At 48.2% G+C, this 14,534-nt stretch overlaps 1 protein-coding gene across 1 annotated transcript in view; it reads right to left on the bottom strand.

Annotated features, from left to right (window-relative positions):
* The window catches only part of MYO18B (myosin XVIIIB), a 253,741-nt gene that overhangs the window by 188,416 nt on the left and 50,791 nt on the right, over positions 1–14,534 (bottom strand). Inside the window, exon 12 of the mRNA XM_008063601.1 lies at positions 2,391–2,564. Within this exon, the coding sequence (XP_008061792.1) occupies positions 2,391–2,564 (174 nt within the window). The remainder of the gene's footprint in view (positions 1–2,390; positions 2,565–14,534) is intronic.

Here is a 14,534-nt window from a genome sequence, read left to right on the forward strand (position 1 = left end):
GTCACCTCCTCCAGGAAGTCTTCATTGACTACCACCACCATCACTAGGCCAGTTCCCAGTTCTATCCTGCTCCCATAGCACTTACCATCACTGAATCTTTACTAGTGCAGTTACATTATTAAACTGTGTCTCCCTCATGAGACTGGGAGTGCCCCGAAGTTGGGCACTGTCTCTGGAATTTTTGGCGTTTACACTTCAAGTGCCGGTATATAGCAGGCATTCAGTAAATGTTTGTTGTTCTCTCTTTCTGGAGGGAAATGTGGCGATTTTATTCTAGAAACCATAAAATGTCCATACACTGGGACTTAATAATTTCACTCCTAGGCTTTTATTCTAATGAAATAGTCAGAGAAACAAAGATTTCTGGGGACATAGTTTTTCCAATTGTTGATTAAGTTGGCAAAAACACTTTTTTGAAATGACTTGAATGTCCAACAATAGCAAATGTGTTAGATAATTTGTAGTCCGTCTGTATAAAGGAATGCTTAGAGTCAGGTATGAAGACTACTGAATGAGACAGGAAAAGTGCCTACCTGGAATGTAGCAAAGAGCAAAAAGGCTTACTGTGGTCTCGATTTTCTTAAACACACACACACACACACACACACACACACACACACACACACACGTGTGCGAGTGTGTCCTATTCAAATAGGCAGGCTTGATCAGGGTACATTGAACAGAGTAGGGCATGTAGGGGATTAGATCCCAAATCCTGACCCTTAATCTTGGGTTCCACCCACAGAATTGGAAGCATGGTTTCCATATCGGCATGCACTGGTGCCTGGAGAAACAGTTCTGTTTGTACATTCCAGGCAGCCCACCACAGCCTCGAAAGAGTCTCTCACCCCTCCTTACCGCCACTTCCACCCTGGGCTGTTGCTAGGCAACCCACAGCCTCCCAGTATCTCTCCTAAGCCCGAAGGTCCCCTGCTTGCTAATGTCTACCCTCGAGACCTCAGCCTGAGAGGTTAACTCAGACTCACAAAGCAGTAATGTATGTGTCCGTGCATGTCCTTGAGTATGTGTATGATGTTTGTGTCTGTGCATGTGTGTCTGTATGCATGCATGTGTGTGATGTGTGTCTGTTCACATGTGTGTTAAGTGCATGTTTGCACATGTGTTCACAAGCACGTATGCTATGCATATCTGCACATGTGTATAGAATGCGCGCACATGTAATGCGCATGCATGTGCATGTGTGTGGCATATGCATGTGTGCATGTGTGTGGTGTGTATGTTCCTTGTGTGTGCGTGTGTGTGCATTTGTGTAGTGTGTGTCCTTCATGTATGTGCATGTAGCAAGTGTCCATGCACATGTATAGTGTGTGTGCATGGGTATGTGCGTGGGTGTGTGGTGTGTACGTGAGTCTATGCATATGTATGCATGTGTATAGTGTGTGTGTGTGTGTGTGTGTACATGTGTCCATGCATATGTGTGTGTGTGTGTGTGTGTGTGTGTGTGTGTGTCAAAGAGGAGAGGTAATTTCAAAGCAGACCACAGTTCACACCAGAGCTCAGACCCAAAAGGAGACCTGGCAGGCCAGTGGAGTCCGAGCGACATTGGTTGGCACACCTAAGTCCCCAGATAGTTTAGGCGGCCCAGGGATCCAAGGGCGTTCCATGAGAGGGACCCCCAAGACCACAGCCCAACAGCCCTACTCACCGACCCAGGCTCTGCTATCTCACGGAGAGCACCCCAGTGCTCGGGACCCAAAGAGCCTGCCCTTGCCGTGCGGTACAAAGTCCACCTGCTCCTCCCTGTGTTGGTTCAACCAAAATCCTAGCAGCCACTTTGGCCCCTGCCTTCCCTGTAAGGCCCCTGCTGCCACCTCCACTTGAACTAGACCCTGGAACTGTTTGCCTTGCCTGTCTCCACCGTCACATCCCCAGTCACCACCATCCTCACCATCTGGTGACCTTTCTAGGTTCACAGAGGGTTTCCTGCCACTCACTCCCAACCCTGATCCAGGTTGAGCTTCTGAAAGAATGAGTCAAATCATGGCTCCCTCTCTTCTGCCTGCAGCCTCTCCACAGGTTGCCATCATTCTGAGGATAAAAACCCCAGTTTACAAACCCTCCGCTCTCACCTCCTACCATCCCCCACCCTATGCTAGTCATCCCGGCCCCATTGTTATCCCTCATAAAGGAAGGTCTGATCTGTCTCCTCTACTTAGCAGGGGCTCAACAAACATGAAATCCAATGGAAATGCACTTGACCCTGCCCACGGTGTCCCCTACCAAAGTACAGGACCATTTTTGCCCACGGTGGCTTCCCTTGCACCCGCAGGGGCCTGCGTGCATCCCCAATGAAGAAGCAGAAAATGCTGGTACACCCAGGGGTTGGCCCACAGGGAACCCAGCCCGGCCAAAGAAGCAGCAAGCAGTACCTGAGCTGGTCTCCTCATCCTTGAGGCCCCGTCGGCTGCGCCCCGAGGTCACCTGCTCGATGATCTGCCGCAGGTGGTGCTTGAAGGTGGCCATATTCAGCTCCTCGTACTCACAGCCCAGAGCCTCAGCTGCGTGGTTCGCCCACTCAAACTGCATGAACTGCTTCCGGCCCACTGTGCAAGGGACAAAGCAGAGTTGTGACCTCAAGTCCTGGGCATGGGGTAGACGGGTGCCCAGGAGGACCAGCCTTACTGGGGAACCTGGACAATTGCCCAGGCCTGGCCTCCTAGGGGAGGGGCCCCTAAGGAGGGCTTGGGCCTCCCAAGATACTTGTTTATCCTACTTTTTTGCCATTTGCAAGGAAGCACATAAAAATACCATGGGGAATAGTTCATAAAAGAATGGTATATCAGTCCATGTGTCCATTTATCCATCCATCCACCCCTCCACTATCCCCCAGCACCCACCAAATTACGCGTTTAACTCCCCACTCAGCCACACAGCCAACCATCTGGCCAGCCATCCACTTATTTGGTATGTATTCACAGAGTGACATTATGTGACAGATACTGTGTCAGCCACCGGGAAGTCAATGAACAAGACAGACAAAGTGCCTGTCCTCATGAAACATATAGACCATTAAGGGAGTGAGACAGAGAACTAATAAACAAATACATAAGATAACTTCAGGTAATAAGATTACAAACCCCCCTACTCTGCCCTCCACCAAGAAGAAACTAAAACAGGATGTTGAAATCCAAAGAGTCTGAGGGAATTGTTGGATATCTATCTATGGAGGGTCAGAGTGGGCTCTTCCTGTAGACGTGATATTCACACTGAGCTATGAAAAGTGAGAAGGAACTGGCCGTGCAGAGAACCAGAGAAATGTTTTAGACTTGGAGGGGGAGACAGTGCAAAAGCCCTGCGGCACAAATGACCATGGGGTGTTAAAAATTGCCAAGGTGGCCAGTGTGGCTGGAATGTAATGAGATGGGAAAGGAACAGATGGGTTGGAGAAGCAATGGGAAGTCATGCTGTGGACTATCATAAGGCCCTTTAAAATTAGCAACAAAGACTTTGAACACCATGGACAATACTTACGACCGAATACTAAGTGAAAAGCAGACTAGGAAACTATACCACAGTATGATATCAATGGTGTGAATCATTCTAAACTACTACAAAAAAAATAATAATAAGGGGAATATAGTCAAATAGTAGCAATCACAGTGGGTAAGGAGATTTGGGTTTTTTCTAAATTTTCTACAGTGATTGAGTACTAATTTTGCAATTCAAATACAAATAATGTATTAAAACAAATAACAGTGCCATCCTTAACACATTTTTTCCAACAAATAAGTAAAAAAATGCTCACCATCAGAAATCACTAGGAAAATGCAAATCAAAAACACAGTGAGGTATCATCTCACCCCAGTTATGATGGCTATTACCAAAAAGTAAAAAAAAATAACAGCTGCCAGGGAGGATGAGGAAAAAAGTGAACTCCTAGACACTGTTAGTAGGAATGCAAGCTAGTACGACCACTATGGAGAACAATATAGAGGTGCCTGAAAAACTATAAGTACCAGTGCCCTATGATCTAGCAATTCCACTGCTGGGCATTTATCCAAAAGAAGAAAATCTGCACCCCCCGTGTTTATTGCAGCACTATTCACAATAGCCAAGATATGGAATCAACCCAGGTGTCCAACCATAGGTGAATGGATGTAAAAAAAAATGTGGCACAGAGACACAGTAGACTATTATTCAGCCCTAGAAAAGATTGAAATCCTGTCATTTGCGGCAACATGGATAGACCTGGAGGACATTATCCTAAGGGAAATAAGCCAGGCACAGAAAGGCAAACTCTGCATGATCTCACTCGTATGAGGAAGCTAAAAAAGTTGATCTTTTCTAGAAGTAAAAAGTAAAACAGAGCACACTAGAGGCCAGGAGGATAAGGGGTGGGGGGATAGAGATTTGCTAAAGGATATAAAATTACTGCTAGATAAAAGGAATAAGTTCTAGTGTCCTATACCACTGTAGGATGACTATATAATATATAACATACTATATACTTTTTTTTGAAAAAAAATATATATTTATTTAAAATAGCTACAAGGAGACTATTGAATCTTTCCACCACAAAAAAATGATTAATGGTTGAGATGATGGATATGCTAATTATCTTGATCTGATCACTATACATTATATATTTACATATATATAGTAACATCACTATGTATCCCATAAACATGCACAATTGTCATTATCAATTTAAAAATAAAATTTTTAAAAACAAGAAATTTTCTTCTCTCTCTTATTTTCCTTTAAATGTGTTTCCTTCTATGAAATAAGAATCACAACTGCCAACAAAGATTTCTCAATCCATTAGAAAAAGATTGTGAGGACCCAATTCTTCAAGAAGACATCTTCCACACTACCCAAGGAGGAGGAACTCTAGCCCAGTACCAAGGGTATCACAAACAGCCACAGTTTTTGAGTGTGCCAGTTACTCAGCACTCACCATCACAAAAGCATCCTTCTGTTATTCTCATCTTATAGATTATCCCCATTCTACAGACGACGAAACTGAGATTTAGGGTGGTGACATGGCTAAGAAAAAAATTCCTGCCACTTTCAAAAGTGATAGAGAAGACGGTGTTGATGGTAATGATAATGATGGTGGTGATGAAGGTAATGTTAGTGGTGATGATGGTGATGACGGTGATGGTGGCGATTGGATACCAACATTTGCTGACAGTGATAATGATAATGATGGTAGTGATGTTGGTGATAATAATGACGATGGTGATGGTGATGATGGTGTGGTGATGATAGTGATGTTGATGGTGACGATGATAAAATGATGATGGTGATGATGATGGTGACAGTGACTGTGATGGTGACGGCAGTGATGATGATATTGGTGATAATGATGATGGTGGTGATTATGATGGTGATATGGAGATGGTGATAATGATAGCAGTTTTGATTTATTGACCTAATTTCATTCAACGTGGTATCTTTGTTCAGTTCATAGCTTTTGAGGTTACAGAGCCTGAGTTTGAGTTCCAAGCGTGACCCATGGAAAAAGGTCAGTATTTATTAGTTATAATTATGTATTGTTATTATTAAATCATCACAAGAGACCTAAAAGTACTATTATCATTCCCACTGTATAGACAAGAAAACAGACTCAGATAAGTCACCAGAAAACAAACTGCTACAAAGTAGAACTGCACCTTCACCAGAATCAGTCCTTCAAATACTCTCTGTAAGGAATTTACCATATCCTTTGGACTCTCCTCTTAAATAGACTCACTTTTCTTTTTCACTTAAATAAATACATTGTGAAAGGAAATGCTAACACGCTACCTTAAATGAGAATTCATTATCACCTGTCACAAATAGATAGTAGAAATAAATACAATATGAGCCCCCAAATGCCCTTAGATGCTAATTAAATACTGTTACCTATGATCCTGAAGTCTACTATCTCTCTGTTAGAAAAGGGAGATTAGCAAGTATGAGGAGGCATTAAAGGTTATTCACACCAAATGAAACTTTCTTCTTTCTGTGATGGGGATTCAAAGGGAAGAAAGGCCAAGAGTAAGCAGCTCATGCCTGTAATTCCAGCGCTCTGGGAGACCAAGGAGGAAGGAGCATTGGAAGTCAGGAGTTGGGGACCAGCCTGGGCAACATAGCAAGACTTCGTCTCTACAAAAAAAAAATTTATAGTCAACTGTTGTGGCATGTGCCTGTAGTCCCAGCTACTTGGGAGCCTGAGGCGGGAGGATTGCTTGAGCTCAAGAGCTCGAGGTTACAGTTATGATCGCGCCACTGCACTCCAGCCTGGGCCACAGAGCAAGACCCTGTCTCTAAAACATAAAAATAAAATGAAGACAGTGAACTGACTAGAAGAGGACTTTCTAGGTGGGAGATGTCCTGGTTCCTCCTGCCCCACCACCCTCCATGGCTGCTCTTCAAAACAGTCTCACACATGCCCAGTTGCAGTGACCTTCCTGACCTCGATGACCTGGGAGAAGTCATGAAGGAAACCAGCACTCGATATTTCTGAAAAGGCTAAACAGACTCTGGCTGGACTCTTTAAATCCTGCCTGACTTAAGAGGAGGTGTGTGTTTTCAGGCACAGCTGAGATGCATCCTGCTGGTGAAATCCAAGTGGGCATCCAGGAAGCTGTGTAAGGAAAATGCATCTTCTATTCTTGGCTACCCAAAGACTGGCTGGCACACAAAATCCCACCCCATGGATTCCTCTGTCTTTGCTCAGACACAAGCAGTGGCCAAAGTCTTCCCAAGGGAGGCCAGAAACACTGAGTTGGCACTGGAGGCAGGGAAAAAGGGAACCAGACACTAACATGGGTGTTGGACCAAATGAGATCTAGGTTCATCTCCCCTTCCTGTTGTTCCCAGCTGCTCGTCTTTCATGCAGTGGCTCAGCCTAATTGAGACTCAGTCTCCTCATCTGCAAAATAGAATCATGAAACCCCAACATCTTTTCAAAGGGTGGAAGGACCAGGTGAGATGGTGATGTGTGAAATGTCCACCAGAATGTCTGGCCCCAAGAAGATGCTTGGCTGATTTCAATTCTCTGCTCTACTTCCCCACCACCAAGGAAGGTAGCCTTCACCCCCAAAAGAATCACCCCATCTTGGAGACTGCCCAGACTCCCCTGCAGCACAATTTACTGCTTTACAAAGAGGCCATCGGAACAGTCCTGGGCCGGTCCATGCTGGCTATGAGTCACACCCCAGGACCTGAGGTGATCGAGGTCACTTGTTCTCCACTGAAAGGTAGTCATGTGGGGTTAGCACCTGGCCCCAACCTAACCCAAAGCCAGGGACATCGCAGCAGTCAGAGGCTGGGGTTTCCCATGTCCAAGGACATTCTTGCACATGGATGGCTCTTTCTTCCCACAAAGCCATCACTGAACTCACAAGGACAGCCATCAGGCACCCAGCACAGCCTGTGTGCTTAATGCTAAGGGCTTCACATCTCATCTACTGCCATCAAAACCCTCTGAGATAAGGCACAAGCAGGGAACAGACTCAGTGAGGTGAAGTGTCTTGTCCAAGTGGGAGAGGATGAGCTTTCTCCCCTGGTGAGGCTGATGGGTTCTATGCAGTGGCTGCCCTGCTGTTCTGCCCTCCTTCCCTGCACGAATAGACGTGGCCTGCATGGCCACTGTTGTGTCCGCTCCTCCTGGACGAGAGCTGATACCAGGAAGTGATTGATTCAATGGAAGAATGAAGCAACACGTGAATGAACAGGGCCAGCTTTCCTTCAACCCCCCAACCCACCCATCTTTTTTTCCCTTTCCTAAGATTTGGAAAAGAGAAGCTATGAGTTCCCCCTTCCCTCAAGGAACCAGCCATTAGGACCATCAGCTCTTAGAGACAGCCTTCTACATCAGAGGAAAACCACTACTGCAGGGAATGGTGGGATAAAAGACAAGAGAAAAAATAAACGGAGGGAGAGGCAGAGAGAAGAGGGAAGAGAGATGGGCACGGAGATAAAGGATAGGAGTTCCCTTAGAAGGAACATCGGGGAGATGGGTTTTGGATTTCTCCTTGCTCTGGCCCACTCCAGAGGGGATCACACACCCTCTCCAGGGGCTTTTCTTACAACCCAGCAGCCGGCAAAGAGACTGCCCAGAATGACTCCAAAGCCCAGCGCAGTGATCACTTCTGGCACCGGAGTTTGTTGCTAATCATTTTCTGGTTGCTGGTGAGAAAGGTTTCCATGGCAGGTGGTCCACGTTGCCTGCCTGCCTGCCTACCCCACACTCCTTCCTCAGTTCCCTGGGTGCTTCCTGGGATCCCCTCCCACATAAATGTCCTGACCTTGAACGCTTGTCTCAGCATCTGCACCCCCGTCCATGCTGAGGCTGAGAAAGCCTCACAGGTGGGAGATATCAAGCACAGCCCTGTCAACAAGGTTTGGTTTGGTCTTTTCTTCAGGTGTGGAAGCCAAGAGAAGGCTCTCTGGAGAGGAGCCAACGTCTTGGCACATTGCTCCTTCTTGGCCTCTTTGTCTGGTTCTCAGAAGCCACCTGCATGTCTAGGGTGAGGCTGGGCTCCGGTCAGTATGCTACCAAGGACAGGTTGAGGCAGTAACTCTCTGGGTGACAGAAGGGAGCAGGGCAGAGTGGCCACAGAGCCAGGATCAGAGCTCCCCAAAGGTGCTTCTGGTCTAGGGAGTGGTCACCAATATGACTGGGAAAAAATAAATTTTATATGACCTCAATTCAGTCAATACTTGGTTACATAGGTTTCTTAACTGCAGGGCTTCTCAGAGTCTTTAAAATGCAACTTATGAATCTCTAAGAAGCAGAAGTTCTGTTCAGACTTATTTGGCTTCAGAATGCTGTCAAAAAGATTCCTGCAGGTCTGATGTCCCATGAGACAAGTGTAGAAAATACTGGTCTAACAGAAGGAACCCTCACCTAACCAGGTGACCCCAGATAAATGGCCTCATCTGAGTCACTTGCCCAAGGTGAATCCCCCCATAAGAGGCAAGCTGGAATTTGAATAGAGCAAACAAACAAATAAACAAGAGAAAGAAAGAAAAAAAAGGAATAAGCCAGGGAACATAATGGAACCACAGATTCTGAGATGCTCAAATTCAACTGCAAAGGCAGGAATTTCCCTTTGTGCCAGTACAGAGAGAGAGAAAATAAAAATAACATAGCTGTTTTCCTCACGCACTGTGAGTTCAATTGCTATCAATTACTGTGGCTTCCTGCATTTATTAATAACCAAGTTATTTCTTCTTCCAACAATAGCTGTGCTGTTGCTGAATTACTCGACATTATGTGACTTATTTATAAGGCTGGTGCATCTGGTTCGCACGTCCTCACACAGAGGTTTACAATCTGGGAAGCCTGTGAGGAGGGAGGCCGCTTGTGGAGCAGAGATAAGTCTGCAAGGCTGTGGCTGCCGCAGGCAAAGGCAGTGTTCCTGAGGCAGGCTGCCTGGGTTCAAGTCCTACCACTTAAAGCTGTGTGATACTGGGGAAGGGGTCACCTCTTCTGTAAAATGGGGAAGATGAACAGAATCCACCCCCTAGAAGAGTCAGTGAGGTCATATGGGAAGAAAGCTTAGCACGGGGTCTTCTCAATAAACGTCCACTCTGTTTATCATCCCACTCTGAGATTTGCCCCCTTCAAAATGACAAATGAGACCAGGCACAGTGGCTCACACTTGTAATCTCAGCACTTTGGGAGGCGGAGGTGAGAGGGTTTCCTGAGCCCAGGGGTTCAAGACTAGTCTGGACAACTTGGAGAGACCCCCAACTGATTTGCCTACAGAGCCTTCTTTACCAGCCTAGATGACAGAGTGGGACCCCAACTCAAAAAATAACAATAAAAAGGCAAATAAATCAGAAAGAGAAACACTGTGAGCAAACCCCATCCAGGTAGGTATGGCTTTCTGCCCAGGGACACCCAGCAAAATCTATTGTTGGGCACATGGAACAGGGGACCTTATTCTTGGAGGCCAGAGCTTCAAAGTCCTTCCCACTTCTTACAGCTCCTGCCTGGCCCTGCAGCCCCCAGGTGCCTCGCAGCCCCCCACACCTGGACACATTGCTCTACTTGATTGGCTTAGGAGAGTGTGGCCCATCTCTTCTAGGGGTCTTGTCCATCTACACAGTTAGAACTCCCTTAAGGCCTGGTCAATGGTCAATGTGCTATCTATACACAGCTGCTGAGTTATTTGTAATCCAGCATGAATCACTGCTCAAGCCCTAACAACTGAGAAGACAGTACACAGACCACTCCCCGTGTTCTGGGGATTGTGAGCAAGTGGTCTGGGAAAAGAAGGCTCTGTGGGCAAACCAGTTGGGACAACATCAAACTCCACTCAGAAAAATGGGTTGCTTTCTTGCAGCACTTGTCAGAACCTTATATATGCCAACATGCATTGGGAACTGACAAGAGGAAGGGAGACTGTGAGGGAGGTCGCCCAAACTACTTGATGGGGACAGACCAAAGAGACATCTTAAGTGTGGTAGGAGATAAGAAAAGAACTGGAAACTGGTCCAAAGAGAGTCTCAACCTGACTGTAGGCTCTCAAGCAGGAGACATCAGCCCTCTGAGCTTCTGTCTGCTTCTCTGTAAAATGGAGTGTCTCCTCCCCCGTCTGGCTGGTTTGATACTGAAACGAGTGTCCCCAGGGCAGATGGCCCAAGCTGCGGAACAGAGGCAGCCAAGTACCTCCGCTGGACGAGTCGCACGGTATGACCACAGGAGCAAAGGCGGGTCCTAGAGTGACCTGCCTGAGGTCGCACAGTTAGCCAGGCAGAAACCAGGACCAGACCCAGTGCCAGCTGCTGCCCTCCAGCACCCCCGCCACATTTGCACTCCCCTTGCTGAGCCTGGCCAAGCAGGCGCCATACACTGTCTCCCTTGAAGCTACTATCTGTGACCCAAAGAAAGCCCAGCAAGAGCCGGCATTTCCTGAGTACTCCCCACGTGCCTGACCCTGTGCTGAGCACTCAGTCTTGTCGAGGCAACAACCGCAGGAAAAGGTGCGATGACTAATTCTATTTACTGATGTCGCCATGGGTGTTAAAGACAGGAGCTCTTGGTCCAAAAGTGGGCTCCTCCCCTTCCTGCCCCATGGCCGTAGGTAACTCAGCTTAATTCTCTGAGACTCCACTCACTCATCCGTGAAATGGGCATAGCCCACCACACAGGGTCATGGAGATGAAATGGAATAGCCCGTGCAAAGCACTTATGTCCTGCCTGGCAGAGAACGAAAGCTTGGCAAATATTGGCAGCTATCTCCATCAGCAGCCACATCATTGTCAGGGCTAGTAGTGTCACGCTTCGTCTCTGAACAGTGGGTCCAGACCACATGCTGGAGTCCTCACTTGGCCATCTCGATCTCCCCTCTAAGAACAGACTAACAATCTCTGAAGATTGAGGTGAGAAGATTCTCCAGAGAGCACTTAGTCCACCCCACACTGGGGCAAGTTCTTTCTCTCCTCGGAGCCTCAATTTTCTCATCTGTAAAATGGGATACTAGCATCTACTCCATGGCTTCCTAAAATACCCAAAGCTCTTAGGACAGTGCCTGGGCGTGTGGTAAGCACTGACTAAATGTCAGTTGCTGCTCTTATTTAGGGGAAACAGAGGCCAAAATAGGGAAGACCCTTTCACAAGAGCCACCCAAGAAGTGAGTGGTTCAGCCAGCCTGAGCCCCGGGTTCTCCCAGATGTTCGAGTCTCCCTGCACATCCTTCCCAGGCGAGGGGCTGCCTGCAAGTTCCCACTTCCAGCCTCACCACCTCTGAGTGTACATTTTTAAAAAATTATAATTGTTTACATCCCAAAACAGCCATTCCCGCTTAATGAATGAGTTTGATATGCTCAGAAAACGTGGAATAAGTCCTCATCCATGGCTCAGAATAGGCCTGACTATACCAGCTGGAAGGCTGGGCTCCACCTCACCAGCTGGGGCGGGGCGGGGTGGAGGACACAGGGCCTGTAGCCACAGGAAGGGACCTGGGCAGGACGGAGCCCAGGCGGGGACAGGCCTTGGGGGTACTGGGTCCGAGGACAGATCAGTGGAACCTCAGGACACCAGGGCATGTGGTAAACCCCTCTCATCAGAGGCTCACAGCACGGGGCAGGGGTGAGCCTCCATATGGACAGGAAGACAGACCCAGGACTTGCATCGGGAAAGACCCCAAGCCTTTGCTCACTCGGAGTCATCTGCCCAGAGCACCCTCCCTAACCTTCTGCTTTCAAGATTCAGCCCAGGGATCTCTAGAACCCTTGGGTGGGGCTGGCCACTCTCAGCTCTGGAAGTCTCCTGCTCAAGGCTCCTGCCACCCTGCTCCCGCCCCAGCACCAATTCCTTGGTGTGCTTGTTGGGGTCACTCTCTCTGAATTGGATGGAAATGTTGTCTTGGAAGGCGAGGATGGTGTCCCAGGACAACTGAGGGCCTGTCATCCAGCAGGCAGACAGAGGAAGAAGAGAAGAGTGGGAGGAAGGAGAGGCAGAGGAAAGGAGAGAGAGGCATGGCAGAGGGAGGCGGGGGAAAGGAGAGGGTACACGAAGGAAGGATGAGAAGGATGGGGACTAAGAAGGGAGGAGAGGGGGTGGAGGGGGGAGAGCAAGGGAGCCAGGGGCCAGGCATGATGAACAGAGCAGTGATTCAGGAGTCAGAAGACCAGGATTCTAGTCCCATTTCCTCCATAGTGTAGCTGTGTGACCCTGAGGAAGTCTCTTGCTCTCTCTGGGCCTTGGTCCCTGCCCTGTACAAAAGAGAGGCTCAGGTCTACCCTGGTCCAAGACCCCCACCAGCACCTTGGACTCTCCACCCCCTCAGGGATGCTCTTAGGGCCACGAGGGTGAGTGGCTCACCTTTTACAACCAGAGCCCTGGACAAGTTGAGGCCATGGGAGACTGGGCCTGCCTGTCCCAGGCCCTTTGCACAGGAAGCCATGAATGCCCAGACCATAGCTGTCCCACTCCTCTTGACTTTCAACTCAATGCCCTTTAATTCCAAGCTTGAAAAAATGGGCAGTGCTGGGCCCTAGACACCAGCCCAACCAGCAATCTTGGAAAAAGCACAGGGAAGGCAAGCATGCCCTGGACTGGGGACACCTTGTGATGGGGCAAAGCTTGTGTCACTATGGAATGGAGGAGGACAGAAAAAATCCCTGGGAGCTGGGGGAAGGCTACTCTGAGTGGGCAGCTGGAGTGAGAAGCCACTGGAGGGGCCTGCCTGGCTCCTCTGTGCCCTGCACATGTCACCTAAGAGACAGATATGAGCTCAGAGATGCAAAGACAGCACGGGCTGAGCATCCATCTTGGGGGAGAGGATAGAGGTAGCATCCCAAAGAGATAGCAGGTCCATCAGCAAACACCAGGCTTCCTCAGATCCCCAGTGACCCCGTGTATAGAGGCACAGGGTCCAGTTTTGTGCCCATGGAGCTGTGTGACCCTGAGTCAGTGACTTTACCTCTCTGAGCCGCGGCTTCCCCACCTACAAACAGAAATGGTAACATAGTGCCTGTCTCATAGGGTCATGAGGGTGAAATGAGCCAATGGACCCACATAAATGTTGGGGTGGAGGGTGAACTGGGCTGAGTTCTTGAAACCTTAAACATGGAACACATACTCGGACCACACAGTCTGCTTCCAGGAAGCCATGTTTCCAAAATGTACACAACCTTCTACGAACAAGGATGTTCAGCATGGCATTATTTATGACACAAAAAAGGCAGGAAAAAACCCAACCCGCATCATCAGAAGAACTGCCACGTCAGCAGGCGGCCATGCACTTTGGACAATCCCCTGACATCAACAAGAGAGAACTAGGGACACCACAATCTGGCCAGTCAGCCTGCACCTGTGTAGCCAAGCACCCAGCTTAGTGGCTTGAAGGCGGTAGCTGCAGCTAGGGTGACAGTCATGTACCAGGCTCAACCTCCTGCAGTCACTCAATGCCAAGATGGGGGCTGGGAGGAGGGATTCACGCCGGACGAGGGCTCATGGGACTTTGGGCATGATTTTGCAACATCCTGGGAGTGCGTAAGTCAAACGCTTAAGAAAAAACAAAACCAGCCTTTTAGGGCAGTGAAACTATCCTGTATGACACTATAATGGTGGACATATGACATGATGTGATTGTCATACTCATAGAGTTGCACAACCAAAAGCATGAAGCCTTGTCAGCTGTGGACTGAAAACGTGAAGCCTCGTAAGAACAGTGTGTCAATATTGATTCATAACCAGATGTCAACAATGGGGGGATAGTGGGGAAGGAGAAAAGGGGTCTGAGGGAACTGTGTACTTGCTATTCAGTTTTTCTGTAAACCTAAAAATGCTTTCAAAATTAAAATGTGGGGCTGGGAGTGGCGGCTCATGCCTGTAATCTCAGCACTTTGGGGGCTGAGGTAGGAGGATCGATTGAGGCCAGGAGTTCGAGATCAGCCTGGGAAGCGTAGCAACACCCCGTCTTGACAAAAAAGATTTTTTTTTTAATTAGCCAGGCATGGTGGCAGCGCACCTGTAGTTCCAGACATTTGGGAGGCCAAGGCGGGAGGATTGCTTGAGCCCACAAGTTCAAGCCCAGCCTGGGCAACATAGCGAAACCCCATCTCTA

This window comes from Carlito syrichta, unplaced genomic scaffold, assembly GCF_000164805.1.
Source record: "Carlito syrichta isolate Samal-C Ts95f unplaced genomic scaffold, Tarsius_syrichta-2.0.1 Scaffold306949, whole genome shotgun sequence".
Classification (NCBI taxonomy): Eukaryota; Metazoa; Chordata; class Mammalia; order Primates; family Tarsiidae; genus Carlito; species Carlito syrichta.